General features: G+C 40.8%; 1 protein-coding gene across 1 annotated transcript in view; it reads right to left on the bottom strand.

Moving 5' to 3' along the window:
• The window catches only part of LOC104990119 (RNA-binding motif, single-stranded-interacting protein 3), a 682,427-nt gene that overhangs the window by 173,920 nt on the left and 489,181 nt on the right, over positions 1–19,326 (bottom strand). Inside the window, exon 5 of the mRNA XM_010842053.1 lies at positions 4,769–4,926. Within this exon, the coding sequence (XP_010840355.1) occupies positions 4,769–4,926 (158 nt within the window). The remainder of the gene's footprint in view (positions 1–4,768; positions 4,927–19,326) is intronic.

Here is a 19,326-nt window from a genome sequence, read left to right as displayed (position 1 = left end):
TCTGGGTTTGAAGGCCAGTGGGGCTTGCTTTTAGAACATACAGAGGGCTGCAGGAAATAGAGACTCCACTCTTAAAGGGAGCACACACAATTTCACACACACCAGGAACCAGGGCTGAAGCAGTCATTTGAAAGGAGCCTCAGTCAGACCCAACCCCTGATCTTGGAGCATCCCCTGGAGAGACAGGAGGCAACTGCGCCGCCCCCTGTGGATACAGAAGCCGGGAGCTCTTTGTGCCTTAATAACACTGGTGCTGGAATGTGCCGTAGTGGAAGCCTCCCTCTAGTATATTAGCCTCGGGACTCAGCTCTCTCCCAACTCACCAGCCTGTTGGCAGCAGTACTGGGAGCCCGACTAACTGGGATGGGACACAGCCCCATCCACCAGCAAACAGGCGCTGCAAGAACCTCTGAGCCCACAGCCACACCTGGACATAGCCCTGTCTAAAAGAGATCCTGGGGCCCAGTGCTTCACACTAACACACAGGGACTAGATCTGGAATCCCTAAGAACCAGCAGCCAGGGACTCTGCTATCCAGCCTGGCATATCAGAGGGCAGGCATCAGTCCCAGGACAACCGACAAAGCCCTGCTGCCTTCTATGGCAGGACTCACCCACCCATTAGCAGGTCAGCGCCAGTCCAGGCCCACAGACCAGCAGGCCAACACAGGCTTCAGGACCCTCCACACCCCACAGCAAGCTCTCTCAGAAACCACACCTGGGCCCTACGGCCAGACCCCAGGACACGGCTCTGCCCACCGGTGAGATGGCATGGCCATCGGACCTGGCTTCACTTGCTGCTTCCCGGGTGGTAAGAGTGGTAAAGAACTTGGCTGCCAATGTAGAAGACATACAAGACAGATGTGGGTTCAATCCCTGGATCAGGAAGATCCCCTGGAAGAGGAAATGGCAACCCACTCCAGTATTCTTGCCTGGAGAATCCCATGGACAGAGGAGGCTGGTGGGCTACAGTCCATGGGATCACAAAAAGTCAGACGCACTGAATGACTAACACTTTAACTTTCTTTCACTCACTGGTAGGCAGGCACCAGTCCTGGGATCCCTGGACCCTGCCTTCACCCATCAGGGAGCCAGCGCTAGCCCCAGGGCCCCATTGGGTTCTGCCACTGGCCACCTCATGACCCATCCCTGCCATCCAGCAGCCTCTCTAAAGAGCAGGTCCTGACGACCACCTGGACTGGGTCCAGCCGTGACTACCAGACCACCCACAGGATGTCTCCTGCAAGGCTGGGAAACACAACCAACCCACCAGATACACAGAATTAAAATAGCAATTTAAGAAAAATCAGGCAACAAAGGAACATATTCCAACTGAAGGAACAAGATGAAACCCAGAAGAAAAATTAAGTGGATATCTACCTGAGAAACAGTTCAAGGTAATGTTTGCAAAGATTATCAAAGAGCTTGGGAGACAATTAATACTGTTAAAATCACTCTGCATCCTAAGGCAATCTACAGATTCAATGCAATCCCTATCAAAATATCAATAACAATTTTCACAGAAATAGGACAGATAATTTTAAATTTTTTATGGATGCATAAAAGACCCCAAATAGCCAAAACAATCTTGAGAATGAAGAATAGAGCTGGAAGGTATCATGTTCCCTGACTTCAGGCTATAGTACAGAACTACAGAAATCAAAACAGTGAGGTACTGGCATAAAAACAGATACATAGATCAGTGGGGCAGAATAGAGCCCAGAGGTAAATTCACACACTAATGGTCAGTTCACCTACAGTTGTGCTGGGAAACCCGAACAGCTGCATGTAAGAAAAAATGAAATTAGAAAATTTTCTCACACCATATACAAAATGTATTAGAGCCCTAAATTTAAGGCCAGAAACCATGAAAAGTCCTAGAAGAAAACACAGAATACTCTTTGATGTAAATCACAGCATTTTTTTTTTTTGGATAATTCTAAGACAAAGGAAATAATAGCAAAATAAAAAAATGGGGCCGAATTAAACTTAAAAGATTTACACAGGAAAGGAAACCATTGACAAAAAGACAACCTTCTGTATGGAAGAAAATATTTGCAACTGATATGGCTGATAAGAGCTTAATATCCAAAACATACAAATTCAATATTAAAAAAAACCTCAATATCTAAAAACTGAACTACTAGATTTTAAAATGGACACAAGTCCTGGATAGACATTTTTCACAAAAAGATGTAGAGATGGGCAATAAACAAATGAAAAGATGCTCCATACCAGAAATCAGCAGAGAATTGGAAATCAAAACCTCAATGTGACATTACCTCACATCTGTGAGGATGGCTATCATCAAAGGACACAAATAGCAAATGTTGGCAAGATGTGGAGCAAAGGGAACTCTGTGCACTACTGTGGGCGTGTCAGTTGGTACACACACGGAAAAACAGAATGAAAATTCCTCAAAACCTACAAACAGAAATACCATGTGATCCAGCAATCCCATTCATATATATACATCAGAAGAAAGCAAAAACATTATTTCAAAAAGATACATGCGCCCACATGTTCATAGTAGTGTTTTTATGATGACCAAGGCATATAAAGGACTATGTGTCCATCAACAATAGATGAATAAAGATGTGTGTGTGTATATATAGATAAACATTTTTGTATTAAGTTCATTTATTTTTTACTTGTAGTTGGCTTACATTGTTATATTAATCTCTGCTACACAGCAAAGTGACTCAGTTTTACACATATATACATTCTTTTTTAAATGTTCTTTTCCATTATGGTTTATTCCAGGAGACTGGATTATGAATTGTGTGTATATAATGGGTGGATCCTAGTTCAATCTGACTGATGGGAAGACACTAAGAAGAGACTAAGAACACACACAAAGGGCAGATTATGTGAAGATACAGGAAAAGAAGACCATCTATTAATACAAAACGCAGAGAGGAAACCAACCCCTACTGCCACCTTGATCTTGAACTTCTAGCCTCTAGAATTGAGAGAAAATATGTGTCTGTTGTTTAAAGCCACCTAGTCTGTTGAATTCTGCTATGACTGTCTGAACAAACTAAAATATTCATGCTGCTGCTGCTAAGTCGCTTCAGTCGTGTCCAACTCTGTGTGACCCCAGAGATGGCAGCCCACCAGGCTCCCCCGTCCCTGGGATTCTCCAGGCAAGAACACTGGAGTGGGTTGCCATTTCCTTCTCCAATGCATGAGAGTGAAAAGTGAAAGCGAAGTCGCTCAGTTGTGACCGACTCTTTGCGACCCCATGGACTGTAGCCCACCAGGCTCCTCCATCCATGGGATTTTCTAGGCAAGAGTGCTGGAGTGGGGTGCCATTGCCTTCTCCAAACATATATTCATACTTTGTACCAAAAATCTTTTGCTTAAAAAAATTTTAAAAAGACATAGATCTTCTTGGAAAAGGTGTTCACTTGATGAATTTGAAACGTTTCTTTCTCAGCAGGAGCACACACTGATTTGTTAGAGAGAGGTTTGAGGGGGACAGGGATACGCTGTGTGAAGTGGAGCATAGCAGGCATTCAGTGAATCCTGCAATGCCAGGCCTCCAAGAGCAGCTAGTACCGTCTCCAAGAATGATTACATTGGCAAATTTCAGAGACCCAGGCGGTCCGATTAGCTCTGCCTTGACCATTAAAATCAACAGTTAATAATGTTCTGAAAACTTGAAAGCCTCATGAATATATTCAAGTCTGGGAGATGTTCTTCGTTCTGCTGACTTCTCTTCAAATCATAAGACATGCATCTGGTAGAGGTCTCCCAGGCTAGTACGTGTAGAACAGTGTGTAGACATTAAGACTTGGTCCATGACCTCCAGGAAGTCAAGGTAGAGATTAGTTAACAATTGTGTTTTCTTATCTTTCCAAGTGTGTTCACAGAACTTGGTTTGGGATGATTTTTCCAAGAGATGCCAGGGTTCCCCACAGGCAGACGTGCCTGTCTGTAAGGGGCTGGCTTCCAGATGGTATGTAACATCCATCCATTCATTCACGTTGAGTCCGCTGAAGACACATAAACACACCCAGCTGTGGAGACACAGCTTTTCCTTTCCTTCTGTGCCATTGAGCAGTTTCTTTTTCTCTGCAGTTTCCTTAACTTTGTTTTTTCATGAAAGCACAGCAGGTACAACCATTTTAACTCCATTTCTGGCTGAGATCCCCTTTGGTAAACATTCCCTTAAAAGTTAAAAAGAAAACTACTCGTCTTTTTCCAACAATGAGAAAAGTGCAATTTGTTCTTTTTTGTTTTGATTAAAACATCAAAAGCTCGCGGCAAGGGCCTCTTAAATGCAAATGCCCTCTTCACCTCCTCTTAGATTTCTGAGTTCCTTGGGACTTCCCAACAATTCCTGTTTCTCTGAATCTTCTCTCTTCCCCTGGCTGAGAAATTCTACCGTCTAGCTCTTTGGAAATCAATGCTAAATCATGTGGATGCTTTGTTCAGCCCATGGGGTCTTTGACTTTGGGGTTCTGAGCATTTATGGCCCTTAGTGAGACTGACAGCATCTGGTTTTGTTGATCTATAAGCATAGAGAGGACTGGGAAAGTGTCAGGCATTTCATTATGACATGTGACAGATAGAAACATTCTGTGTACGTATTTTAGCAAGAACAACATATTTACAGTTATACTGGAATTCTCTAACTCAAAGCAAAGATACAGAGTCAGTTTGATAATCTGCTTTTCTTTGAATATTCTACATTCCAGCACTATTCTAATGCTAGAAAGGGATGGAATTAAAAGTGAATACTCAGGAAAGAGCAGGGGTTTTACCTGGCAAAGCCAACGCCTCTGCTGACTCCATTAGCATCTCTTAGTATCCTTGTGGAAATGACATGTCCAAAGGGTTTCAGCATATTCTCAAGTTCCTGCTCGTCCATAGAAATGGGGAGATTTGAGATGTAAAGGTTTGTTGGGTCTTGCTCTTGTTGCTAAGGGAAAAAAGAAACACACGCGGTAAGTTCTGAATATTGAGAAACACTGTGGATACATTTCCCTTACATTGCCATCTAGAGTCCAGTCTCCAACATTCTGCTCAAGTTCTTTCAGTGAGGGCAGTGTTTCTTTTCACTGAATTCCTATGGGCTGGAATGCTTCTAATAGAAACAATGTCATCTGTGGCAACCATGCTTTCTGTCCAGCCTTCCTTAGAAAAGACTAATGAACTTTTATTGTGGTTGGACAAAAGTAAACACGTATGTTCTATGACCATTAGCTGGTGGTTCTATAACCACTCTAATTGCCTTCACCACTAGTTACTAATGTTGCATTTAGAGAGTGTTCACAGTCATGCGTGCATGCGCGTGCTAAGTAACCTCAGTCGTGTCCAACTCTTTGCGACACTATACACTGTAGCCTGCCAAGCTCCTCTGTGGGATTCTCCAGGCAAGAATACTGGAGTGGGTTGCCATGCCCTCCTCCAGGGGATCTTCCCGACCCAGGGATCCAACCCACATCTCTTACATCTCCTTCATTGGCAAGTGGGTTCTTTACCTCTAGTGCTCCCTGGGAAGCCCTTCACCACACACTAAGCATTGTTTTAAACCCTTGATATAGACTATTTCATTCAATATTCCCAGTATATATAATTGTTAGTATTTTAAAGAGGACAAAATTGAGCCATGGCTTGTCTAAGTTACGTAGCTCGTAAACGTCAAATCCAGGACTGAAACCTGGGAGATATCCCCCAAGTTCGCGGGTTTTCCTGTCTTACTATATTGCTTTCCACTGAATCAATGGGGGGAAAAGTAGTATGGTCCTAGAACATCATTTATCATCAGCCTCAGCATCAGTTGGGAACTTGCCAGTAATGTAAATTCTCAGGACCCACCCCCGGATCAGACACTTGAGGGTGGGCCATATGACCTGTGTTTTGACAAGCCCTTCAGGTGATTTCTGATGATTGCTCACTGCCACAGAACACAACCAAATATTTACACGTGAATGAGACTATGATGCAGTACTAGTGCTTAAATAAGCTTTTTTAATAGGATGGGAAATCCAACAACCTGCCAGCATTATTTCCAAGTACACGAACATTTGCTATTTCACAGACTGAATTTATATGTTGGAACTTAGTTATATGTCTCAAAATAATGCACACCTAAAAACCTGATGTGATTAAGTGTTAGTTGCTCAGTCGTACTCGACTCTTTGCGACCCCATGGGCTGCAGCCCACCAGGCTCCTGTGTCCATGAGATTTTCCAGGCAAGGATACTGGAGTGGGTTGCCATTTCCTTCTCCAAGGGATCTTCCCAACCCAGGGATAGAACCCAGGTCTCCTGCACTGCAGGCAGATTCTTTACTGACTGAGCTACAAGGGAATGCACAGCCAAAAACCTGATGTGATTAGTTAATATCAAAACAGATACTTAAATGAACTATTCAGATACTTCAGATACTTAATGAACTATTATATTTTAACTAAAACAACAAGAAACACAATCACATTGGGAAAAGCAGTTCTGAAGTCTGTAGCAAATGAGATGATATAACAGTAAAAATATCTTTTGTGAAGAGATGATATCTTCTGTAGATATTTGAGGTTTTAAGCACAATGAACAAGATTCCAATTACTATTACAGGTCAAGAAACAATTTTGGCATGAAACTAAACTCCATTATATTTAGCAGTTCTAAATATTCATGGAGGTCATAATATTTGTATTAGGCTTTGAGATGAATAAGATCTATTATTAGGTTCTTTTTGAAACACAGTTTAGTTTTCAAGCTTTTTGATCACCAGGGAAATCTCTGCAAATAAATATGCAATCAATCAAAAAATACAACACAACTTTAGCATTTGGCAATATAGTTTAAATGGAGAAACTATATAACTGTGGTCAGTTTCTCTCACTCTCTCACACACACATCACTAATTAATGGTATGATCCTAGAGAGAAAGCAGAGATATTATTTTTTCTTAAGTGACATGATCCTCACCCCTTAATGGGGGTGATTAAAAAAAAAAGTGGTATTTCAGATACATAATAACAAGCCTATTTACATACAACTTCCATCTTTATATTATTATACTGCCCATCCTTTGATCTTAATCTTCATATCATCTTTCCAAAGGCAGGTAAGCAAATAGCATCATAGTTACTGGATAATAAGGAAATGGAGGCACGAACTTTTCTTCATCTTACTTGAAGACAATTTGATAATTAGCGACAGGGTTCAAAGTAAATTTAGTCAGGTTTTCTATCTTCCATCTCAGTGCCTTTTCCACTAGTCCAGTCCAGTGTTATCCACGCTGTAATCATTTGCATAAAATCTTAGAAAATGTGCCAGCCATGTACTGATTTTATTTTCTTAAAACTTTTCTTTACATCAGAATACCTTTGGGCTTAAGTAAACCCATTTAAAAAGACAACATTATGTTGCTTGCGTAGCTAAAAGGCCAGGATCACTTCGCATAAGTAGGTTACTATCAAAACTGGTAACAAATTAATGTTATTAAATTATATTAGATATTGCTTCTTCGCAGAAGATTTTGACCTTGGTGGCTGATTCTCTCTTAGTTACAGAAGAGATATGTAATTAAGAGAGGTATTGACCACACTAGGATCAGACAGAGTCTTTTTCCTGGGAAGAATCAGAGTTGAGAAAAGAATAACTTTCTTATAGTGTGATTTTTGGAGCTTACACTTCCAGGTCAACTCAAGTCCCAGTGGGAGTTTCTGCTTTAGCCCAGAGAGCAGACTGCAGCATACGGCAGTCCCAGGAACGGGTGGGAATTTGCCCAATGTTCTGCACCCCTTTGTCCTAAATGAGGATAAACCACCATAAGCAAACAATCCCCCTATGCCAGCATTCTGTACAATCTTTTCATTTTTCAAGTAGCATTAGACCAGTGTATCCTGATTTATTTACTTGCACCTTCTCAAAACGGAGTGCAATAAACAGAGCTTATACACGAGAGACTGCCCAGGAAGCTACTTTCTGAATCCAAATTCAAAGAGCAAGGCCAACTCCTAATCTGTATTCACAGAGACAAAACAGAATTGGAGAGTGTCATTCCTTGATTTGTGTTCACAGAAAGACTATAGTGTTGGGCAGTGTTATTCATTAACTCATTCTCTCTTTTGAAATACAAGTCTTCAACATAATTGTTGACTTGACAAGAGAAATTAATTTCTGTATAGAATGAACTTTAAAATAATATATACATCTATATTTTAAATTTTTATTTATGTATCAGATTTATGTAAACAGACCGTTTCTTTTGAAAGGCTCTTTGTCACTGTGAACCTGAAGGAATATGCCTTTTAAATTCGCAAAAAACAATAACTCATATGATACCTACACTCTAGAATCTTTTACCAATTTGTTTTTAACTTTTCATGATCATTTAGCTCCAGAATGGAGCTGAAGGGGCACCTCATCCGGTCAGATCATTTAACAGATGGGGGAAAGATAGAGACTGGAGTAGTGCTTATGATTTACTCGAGGCCACCCAGCTAATTAGTAACAGGCTGGAAATAGAACCCATGTCCCTTCATGCCTGGTCTAATGTTCTTCCCAACGCTTCATACTGCCTTTCATCATAAACTCCAGAGAACAGTAGACAGAGTGTGTAGTTCAAAGAAATATTAGTACAGAAAAGAATATCTCTGCATATCTTATTTTATTCACTGCTGCTTATTCATTACTTAGCTTAGACACAAAGTTAAGCCAAGAAAAGGGGGTTCCTGGCCTTATTTGGCATCTCACATACCATCACTGAATGACCCCTCTGCAGCATTTAATCTGAAAAAGTACATGACGATAATTCACACATCTATTACATGTAATTGACTGTGTCAGCATATAACTCCTCCATTGGGTCTGTCTGTATCTTTTCATCGGCATAGGGACTTCTTGATTTATTATTTAGCTTCGTCAAAAGATCGTGAAAAAGTTAGAACTCCCATTGTTAATGGGAGCAGAGACCTTGCCATTTTATGTAAGGATATGTAAATATTCATTTCATGACTTCACTCTCCATGGATTTTTGGTGTTAGATTTATTGGTGTTCATTCACTTTTTTAATGTAGTTAGGAACAACTTCAGAACATTTTGAGGAAGCTTAGTAAATGAAGACAAATAGAGGACAACATTATTGCTCATATTAGGATCAAATATCACGTCTGGGTCTGTGTTTGCTGGATGCGTAACACAGCTATTATATATACATGATTCTAGAAAAGGTAGCAACTTTTGAACAAGATTTCAACACTCAATCTGATAACATTGATGCTTGTTGAAATTATATTTAAATATTCAGGAAGTAGTTATTGGCATCAGAGATTTTAGAGCAAAGTTTCTCAAGCCACCTGTGGTGGGAACCGTTTTAATTTCCAATCTGTCACAAACTGATATTTGTAAAATATTTATATTTGCCAAAGCTAATAGAACAAAATTAAAAGACACAAAATGCAAGTTGCAATTTTTATTGCCATGTTCAACAGATCAAAATTACATTTGGATTAAATGTCATGCTAATGTGAAATTGTTATAAAAAGTTTTAAATGCTTACTCTCTATTTCTGTATGTATTTCATTTTGAACAAGTACTATTTGGTAGATCAAATTATAACACTGATTTAGGGGACTATGTTTCTATTTTTTCCATGATAATATTTTACACTAAGTTACCAGTCTTTGCCTACTTTATATACTATCAAACTTTTTTTTTTTCTTTAAGCACAACATTATGTGCAATCAATTAATAGTCACTTTAAACTGTTAAGTGGACAAAGTTGTCTCAGGATGAATTGTCCTGAGCAGCGGTGACAAAATATCCTGAAATATCCTGAAGATGTTTGAAACAACTCTAAAGCAAACAAATGATTTTAAATATTTTTAAAACACATCGAAGGGGATGTTCATATAGAGTACAGATAATAATATTATTCCTTAACGGAGCAGAGTTTTACAGTATTTAAGGTGTTTGGGGGCATTTATTTTATTTTACATGGCCCTTTCTAACACTCCTAGGCAGTAGATTGGCAAGAGTTACCATCATCAGTCTGCAAATGAGAAAATCGATTCTGATATTTTAAGAAGGGTACCAAACACACATGGCAAGTAAGTGAATAAATGACATCATAAGTGATATTTTTGATGTTGATCAAGATCAAGATAGTACCCTTTGTTCTACAGTACGCCAATTCTCGGGATTGCCAATAAATATTGCTATTCAATGGATCTCACTAGTAGAATGAAAAGTCAATGTGGAAACATAGGTGCAATTGCTTTTCTTTAAAATTTATTTAATTGGAGGATAATTAAAATATTGTGATAGTATTACTTTTTAATGGACGAGCTTATTTTAAATACTACAGCAATTAAAAAATTAATAATAATAAAAACAAAGTGTTTTCCCTTTCCCCAAAAACAAAAACATGGAGTCAGAGCCTCTTGAATTAACACGCTGCCCTTAAAGGTATCAGAGGTTTTAGAATTAGTTTCACACTAACTTTGCACACAAATGTTCTTACCCTTCTAGTAACGTCATCAGCCTGTTTGATGCATGGTCTAGGAGTTCAGCTCCTCTCGGCAAGATCTGGAGGAAACCAGCCATTCTGGATATACTTCTCTGATGATTCATTTCATCTGCTACCTGGACTGAGCCACAGGATGCTCAGAGAATTGGTCAGGCATTGTTCTAAATCTAGCTGTGAGAGTGCTTCCTGAATGACGTTAACATTTAAACTAATTTGTTTACTGAATAAAACACATAACCCCCTCTAATGTGAGTGGGCCTCCTCTAATCGCTGAAGATCTGAAAAAGGCTGATCCTCCCTCAGGTTTAGTTCGACCACCTTCAAGCTGGGACCCTATTTCTTTCCTGCCTCTGAACTCAAAACTGAAACACTGGCTATTACTGTGTCTCCAGCACAGCTTGCTGACCTCAGATCTTGAGACTCGTCAGCCTCCATAATCAGGCAGATTTCATGAAATACAACTCTTCTCACACACACATACACAGACACACACATACCTTACTGGCTGTTTCTCTAAAGAATCTTAACTAATACAAAGTGTTAATTTTGTCAAATCTGTTTTGCCATAAAAATATGAGAGCAGTCTTAGCTCTGACCTTCACATAGGACCTTCTTGTTCCCTGGCCACAAAAACATGGTCTTGGACCAGGTATAAAGAGAGCCAGAGTCTTCCCTTTTCTCTAGAAGCATCTAATGTATTAGAGACCATTAAAGGGAAAGTAAAGAAAGACTACTAAGAAGTAGGCTTTCACCCTTAAATAGTGCCCAGTAAAGATATCCTCTGTCTTATCTGCTAACCAATGAAGGCGGCTGCCCTCTATTTTCAATTGTCTTCTCCCTCTGCTAAGAGTGAGAAGGTGATTTCTCTTCCCCTGCTCTTACATACTGATGGAGTCAGAGCAGAGCATCCAGCAGTTTTTCCCCCTGAGGCACCAATAAGAACAATTTCCATAAAATAAGAATCAACAAGAACAATTTCCCTAAGGAACACATGTTGCAAAGAAGGATTTCATTATTTCAGATTTCATGTAAGCACAGCATTGGCAATTGGAGTTCTTATCCCCAAGTTCAACTGGGGACACAGGTTAGTTCTGGACAACACACTTAGCAGAGAATGGAAAATCGTGTCCAAGGCTCAGGACAACCTGAACACTGGGTCACGTGTTGCTCTTTAAGGCAGGGGTGAGGTGAGCTGTGAAGGGCTAAGTGAGCGCCCTGAGTCTCAGTGACTGAGTCGGAGTTACCTGTGTGTAGTCCTGGGCCAGGCGGGGTCCTGGCTCTGCTTGACTTCTCCCTTCACAGGACCTCCTGAACTCAGCCCAGTATCACCTGATGGGATGGTTTCTCCTGTGAGAAAACGCTAAATTAACATTTTACAATATTGAGCTCTCTCTATAGTTTTATTGTAATGTACTGTTATATCACAAATACGTATGGTTTTGTACTCAGAGTCCTGACGGTCAAGAATGAGAACAGGAAACAAAACTATAGAGAAACAGACTCAATATTGCAAACAAAATACACCCCTTTTCCTCAGTCTCATTCACCTCTCCGATGGGGCTTTTGATGCCATGGGTTTTAGAACAGAATGTCATCACTTGATTTGTGGACAGTGACAACGGTTCTTCTTCAAACGACTGAAATTCTGGAACGGGTATGAATATGGCCATACATTTGCTACAGCACCCTATTCATTTCTTCTGGAATGATCATTACAACACATACACATACAGAATACACGCAAACCATCTCTGTGTCTTCTGCCCAGAACAGCTGAGCCTTGCTGAGGCTCACAGGCATGTTGCGGGCACACACAAATGTGTCGTCGAATGAGGCATAAAGGCGTTAAGGATAAAGGATTCCACTCAAGGGCAACCATTCCCACTGGGCTCAGTGTCAGTGACACCTCAGCGCCTACCACACATGGTGACTACTGCAATCGTGCGACAGGACTCAGGTGGTAATCACTGTGTCCCTTGAGAGTAGTGCATCCTGAAAAAATATAGGGTGCTCTGCTAAATCTGAATTTCTGTGTGAAACAACACAAAAGTTTTTAATCTAAGTATAACAGCAAAGGTCAAATCTGATGCAATGTTGGGTCCATTTCTTTTTACTTTAACTTTTTTATTCTATTGTTTTTGCTGCAAGTAAGGGATATTGCCAATAGCCTGAAATATATAGGATTGCCCATTTTCTGACCCTTAAGGGTATAATACTTTTTCATTTGCATAAAGATAAAAAAATCACAGAACAATGAATAACATTTGTTTGTTGGAGGTTTACAAGAACCTCATGACCAGATTTACCAGAACAGCTGCAAGAGCAAAGGATTCTGGCACCAAGAAGTTTGCAACAACCAATCACCCCCCCTCCCCTCTTAATATAAAACAAGCCCGAGTTCTAACTTGGGTAAGATGGTTCTTTGGGACCCAAGTCCACCATCTTCGCAGTCTGCTAGCTTTCCAATAAAGTCATGATTCCTTGTCCCCACCAACTCATCTCTTGATTTATTGGCTTGTCATACAGCAAGCAGTATGGGCTTAGACTTGGTAACGTAAGTATGTCCCAAATATTCACAGGACACAGTCATACTAAGATAACAATTGCTACAAAGGATTAATATTATTATCAAGTCACATGAATTATTTGTTGTTATAGGATTCATTTTGGGTTTCCCAGGTGGCTTAATGGTAAAGAATCCACCTGCCAATGCAGGAGACTCAGGAGATGTGAGTTTGATCCGTGGGTCAGGAAGATCCCCTGGAAGAGGAGATGGCACCCCACTCCAGTGTTCTTGCCTGGGAAACCCCATGGACAGAGGAGCCTGGTGGGCTACTGTCCAGGGGGGTCACAAAGAGTCGGACACAACTGAGCACAGCACACACACGGGATTCATATTATTTTTAAGCTTACTTTGTGCCATACACTAGACTTTAAAGTTATTGAAATTCGTTATGGTTCTCTTCCTTAAAACAGCCCGTCTGTCTGGTTAATGTCCTTATTTTACATGACAGAGCTGAGGTTAAAAGAAGACATTCAATTGTTTAAGGTCACACAGCTGTTAAATCCAAAGATAATTCAAATCCCGATCTATCTGGCTCAGAGACCTGAGATTCCAACAAAAAGCAATGTGTTTAAAGGCTGGTTCATAACTTCTAAGGGATCGAGGTGAAGGAGCCAGCACTGGGTAGATTTCTACAGGCATTCAGTGGAAGCACAATTTACCTTTCTATGAATGGAAATCCTTTCATCCTACTGAGTTTGAGAAAGACCCAAAGGTAGTTCTGTTTTCAAGGCTGGCATAACAAAAATTTCTCATGTTCCTAAGAAAAACACACCTGACTAGTTTTCTTCTAACCTCTATTACATGAGGATACATCTTGAAACTATATGCTTTACATAGAGGGAGTGAAAAAATGACAGCTTGATAGGTGAAATGTTGCTGTTACATAGCTGTTTTGCTCGAATCTACTTGTATTCCAAAATTGTCTGATGTCAATTTCACAGGAAACTGGTTTTGTAAAGCCATGCACATGTCACATGGAATAGAGAAAGAGGATGCTTTCAGTTCTACACCAGTACCTTCTTTAAGAAAACAAACTCAGCTGTACATGTAAATCCTGTCAGTCTAAGTGAAGGATGGCATATCCCAGGTTTATTTAGTCCGTCTTTCTGAAGACAGCCTGAGAAGACTGCAGAACTTCTGGTGGCCTGAGACCCTTAAGAATACCGTGGAGAAAGTCTGTGCATGTGTGTGACCATGACAACTGATGTATCACTATTTGCAGGGAGAAGGAAGTCATCTGGATGCTACCAGCTTGTTTCATTTCGTGTATTTCTGGTATTAAAATCATGAGCTTGGTAGAAAAACAGCAAGCAAGATGTACACAGAGGGTTGTAGGTGTTCAAAGGAGATAAACCATTTTACTTCTGAAACCTATTAACTTCCATCACCAATGCCAGCTTTTTTTGGCACATAAATTAATTGTAATTTTCTTGAAATATATCACTGGGAAAGTGATCAGTCTTATTCTTACTGTGACTCAACACGAGTTAAAAGGATGCCACCAAGACTTCCTGGAAGATGGACAAAAAAGGCACACATAAATCTGTTTCTCCCCAGTTCTACGGAATCCTGGGCTCCGGGCCAGCACACCTGAAGAACTGGGGGCTCTCAGGGACACAGTACAGATGCCAGCCAAAGCCACTTGTGGATTTACATATCTTGACTCAAGGCACTTTACTAAACAGACCATCCTCTTATATTTTATACCATTCCTATCGACTGTTCGGCTTCCGAGGTGGCTCAGTGGTAAAGAGCCCGCCTGCCAATGTGGGAGATATAAGAGACTTGGGTTTAATCCCGGGATCAGGAAGATCCCCTGGAGAAGGAAATAGCAACCCACTCCAGTATTCTGAAGTCCCACGGACAGAGGAGCCTGGTGGGCTACAGTCCTTGGGGTCACAAAGAGTTGGACAGGACTGAGCATGCATGTGCGCACACACACACACACACACGCACACGCACACACACACACACTGTTCACTCACTCACTCATCAAACATTTGTCTAGTCTGTATCAGTCACTGAGCTAAATCCTGACAACAGAGACACGATGGGCATGTTTCTTGCCTGCCATAGAGAGCTCAGACTTACGGACAGTGTACAACTAAGTCTCAATAAGAAAAGCTATTTCCCATTAGTGGACACATGAGTGCAACCAAGAATGGAGACATCTGCCTCCTATAGTCTTACTCTCCATAACATGAAATTCTGTTTTCCTCAGTATGGTGATCAGACAGTCTAAATTACTTCTAAATGGTGTTTCAGCTACATTACGAACATAAAATTAATTCCTGAAATATATAACACCCTAGGAGATATTAACCACTAAGACAATCAAAATTTTCAACGTGGGTGTAATATTTATATATTTCAATTTTAACAAAAAAATTTACGTATAAACCTTTAGAAAACGTTACGTAGGAATAACCTATAAACAGACAGGGACACAGTGATTCTGGCATTAATGAGTTTTATGACAGTAACTAGTTATCATTTCTCAGCAAATTTCCTGAACTGTAAAATAGAAATAATAACTAATAACTTCAGAGAGTTATCATGAGAATTCAATGACACAATATACTAAAAATTTAGGGGAGTTCCAGACACATAGTAGAAACTCTGTAACTCATTATTCTCTCTCTGATTATGAGTAATTATAGAAATAAAGGCATTTAGGACATTGTAGAAGGAGAGTTACGAACTAAATGTAAGTCATGTTCATAAAACAGCAATTACTGCTATTTAGAGTCTGTCCCATTGCATTTCTCATGGGTGCAAACTTACCAGACCTTATATTAAATTACATAGAGGTGGACATATTAAACTGATGATGAGATTCTTAAAATGTGGCCACTGGATCAGCAGGAGAATCTAGAAATGCATCGCAGGGGGAAACAACACTGTACTTATCATTTATGAGCTAAAAAGATTAATGATTTATTACTAGGCTCATTAATCAAAACTGTGTGGCTTTTTTTTTTAAGGAGCAATTCCGCTGTTCAAGTCAATTAGCCCACCAAAGCTATTATACCAAAGAAGCTGCAATGCTATTCAGACTTCCCCAGGAGTATGTGGAGTATAAAATAAATGCTATTATTCAGAAGATACCGAATTGCTAAGCTTCTTAAATTCATACAATTGGGAACCTGCAGTACATTAACATGCTGAAACTCATTAAGAGTCTTTTTTCTCCCCAGCTTTAGAGTCATTGGCATTCTCAGCACAGTAAGAACAATAGCGTGCTCCAGGCCTCCAAGGGGAGAATGCCTTGTGCTCCTCCAGCTCCACTTCAGGGCATCACTGGGGCAGCAGGGGTGCCCGTCCTTTGAGAGGGTGGCAGCTTCTGCTGGATGACCCTAACTCCTAGACAGGACTGCAGGGCTGGATCACACTGTGTGTGGAAGAGGAGAGGAAAAGGAGTAGCAGATTTACAGCATCATTTATCTTTCCCTTGTTCAAGCTCTATTTAAAACATTCCAGAATAAATATGCAAAATGTGAGTAAGGATTTAACCCATCAGTTAGAATCTATGAGGCTCTTCTTTTTTTCTTTTAATTGAAGTATAGTTGATTTACAATGTTGTGTTTGAGGTGTAGAGCAAAGTGATTCAGATATGTATAACATATATATATATAAATGTGGTATACATATGTGTGTGTGTGTGTGTGTGTGTGTGTATAAAGCCTATAGTGTGGACTTCCCTGATAGCTGAGCTGATAAAAAATCCACCTGCAATGCAGGAGATCCCAGTTTGATTACTGGGTCAGGAAGTTACCCTTGAGAAGGGATAGGCCACCCACTTTAGTATTCTTGGGCTTCCCTGGTGGTTCAGATGGTAAAGAATCCACCTGCAGTGTGAGAGACCTAAGTTCAATCCTTGGGTTGGGAAGATCTCCTGGAGAAGGGCTACACACTTCAGTATTGTGGCCTAGAGAATTCCATGGACTGTAGAGTCCATGGGGTCACAAAGAGTCGAACACGACTGAGCAACTTACACTTCAACCTATACAGTAGGCCCTTGTTGGTTATCAAGTTTTTATATGGTAGTGTGTATCTGTTAATGGCAAACTCTCACTTGATCCCTCCTTCCCTTTCCCCTTGGATAAGCATAAGTTTGATTTCTGTATCTGTGGGCCTCTCTATGTTTTGTGAATGTTAAGTTCATTTCTGTCATTTTATTTTAGATCCCACATATAAGCATTATCATATGATATCTGTCTTTCTCTAACTGGCTTACTTCACTAGGTATGACCATCTCTATGTCCATCCAGGTTGCTGCAAAGGGTATTATGTCATTCTTTTTATAGAACTGTGGTGATGGAGAAGACTCTTGAGAGTCCCTTGGACTGCAAGGAGATCCAACCAGTCCATTCTGAAGGAGATCCGTCCTGGGATTTCTTTGGAAGGAATGATGCTAAAGCTGAAACTCCAGTACTTTGGCCACCTCATGCAAAGAGTTGACTCATTGGAAAAGACTCTGATGCTGGGAGGGATTGGGGGCAGGAGGAGAAGGTGATGACAGAGGATGAGATGGCTGGATGGCATCACTGACTCGATGGACATGAGTCTGAGTGAACTCCGGGAGTTGGTGATGGACACGGAGGCCTGGCGTGCTGCGATTCATGGGGTCGAAAAGAGTCGGACACGACTGAGCGACTGAATTGATTTTGAGTTGAGGAACTGTACATAATCCCAAAGAATTTCCCTCCAAATCTCAAAGAATTTCCCCTGAAAGGTTAGTAATCACAAGGGGAAAATGGTAACTTATCCATGGCGATACCTTTCAGACAACATCTTAGGATCAGTTCCATCGCCGACATGGCGCGCGTGGACACCATGTGACCCTCCCTCCTGGGTGATGATCAGAGGACAGGAGTGCTCTGTGGCTTTTGTTCCAACAGTGCAAGCCTGAGTGCACTCACCGGAAAGCATCAGGCACACGTAAGTTGAGAGACATTCAATATACAGTAACTGGTCTATAATCTTTTTTAAAAAATTAAGATGAAGAAAGACTGAAGAAGAACCAGAGATTCAGTTCAGTTCAGTCGCTCAGTCGCATCTGACTCTTTGCGACCCCATGAATCCCAGCAGTTCAGGCCTCCCTGTCCATCACCAACTCCCGGAGTTCACCCAAACTCATGTCCATCGAGTCGGTGATGCCATCCAGCCTTCTCATCCTCTGTTGTCCCCTTCTCCTCCTGCTCCCAATCCCTCCCAGCATCACGGTCTTTTCCAATGAGTCAACTCTTTGCACGAGGTGGCCAAAGTATTGGAGTTTCAGCCTCAGCTTCAGTCCTTCAAATGAATACCCAGGACTGGTCTCCATTCGGATGGACTGGTTGGATCTTCTTGCAGTCCAAGGGACTATCCCCATGGAAAAGAAATGCAAAATAGCAAAATGGTTGTCTGAGGAGGCCTTACAAATAGCTGTGAAAAGAAGAGAAGTAAAAAGCAAAGGAGAAAAGGAAAGATATTCCCATTTGAATGCAGAGTTCCAAAGAATAGCAAGGAGAGATAAGAAAGCCTTCTTCAGCCATCAGTGCAAAGAAATAGAGGAAAACAACAGAATGGGAAAGACTAGAGATCTCTTCAAGAAAATTAGAGATACCAAGGGAACATTTCATGCAAAGATGGGCTCGATAAAGGACAGAAATGCTATGGACCTAACAGAAGCAGAAGATATTAAGAAGAGATGGCAAGAATACACAGAAGAACTGCATAAAAAAATTCTTCACAACCCAGATAATCATGATGGTGTGATCATTCACCTAGAGCCAGACATCCTGGAATGTGAAGTCAAGTGGGCCTTAGAAAGCATCACTACGAACAAAGCTAGTGGAGGTGATGGAATTCCAGTTGAGCTATTTCAAATCCTGAAAGATGATGCTGTGAAAGTGCTATACTCAATATGCCAGCAAATTTGGAAAACTGAGCAGTGGCAACAGGACTGGAAAAGGTTAGTTTTCATTCCAACCCCAAAGAAAGGCACTGCCAAAGAATGCTCAAACTACCACACAATTGCACTCCTCTCACACAGTGGTAAAGTAATGCTCAAAATTCTCCAAGCCAGGCTACAGCAATACATGAACTGTGAACTTCCAGATGTCCAAGCTGGTTTTAGAAAAGGCAGTGGAACCTGAGATCAAATTGCCAACATCCGCTGGATCATCGAAAAAGCAAGAGAGTTCCATAAAAACCAGAGATTAAAGGACACTAAAAAGATATGACAGGTCCACATAAGGACTCACACTGGATTGAATCCTGGCTCCTGGTCTG

The sequence above is a fragment of the Bison bison genome, unplaced genomic scaffold, assembly GCF_000754665.1.
Source record: "Bison bison bison isolate TAMUID 2011002044 unplaced genomic scaffold, Bison_UMD1.0 scf7180017864171, whole genome shotgun sequence".
NCBI lineage: Eukaryota > Metazoa > Chordata > Mammalia > Artiodactyla > Bovidae > Bison > Bison bison.
The sequence above is the reverse complement of the archived record's forward strand: the minus strand, read 5'-3'. Positions and strand labels throughout refer to the sequence as shown.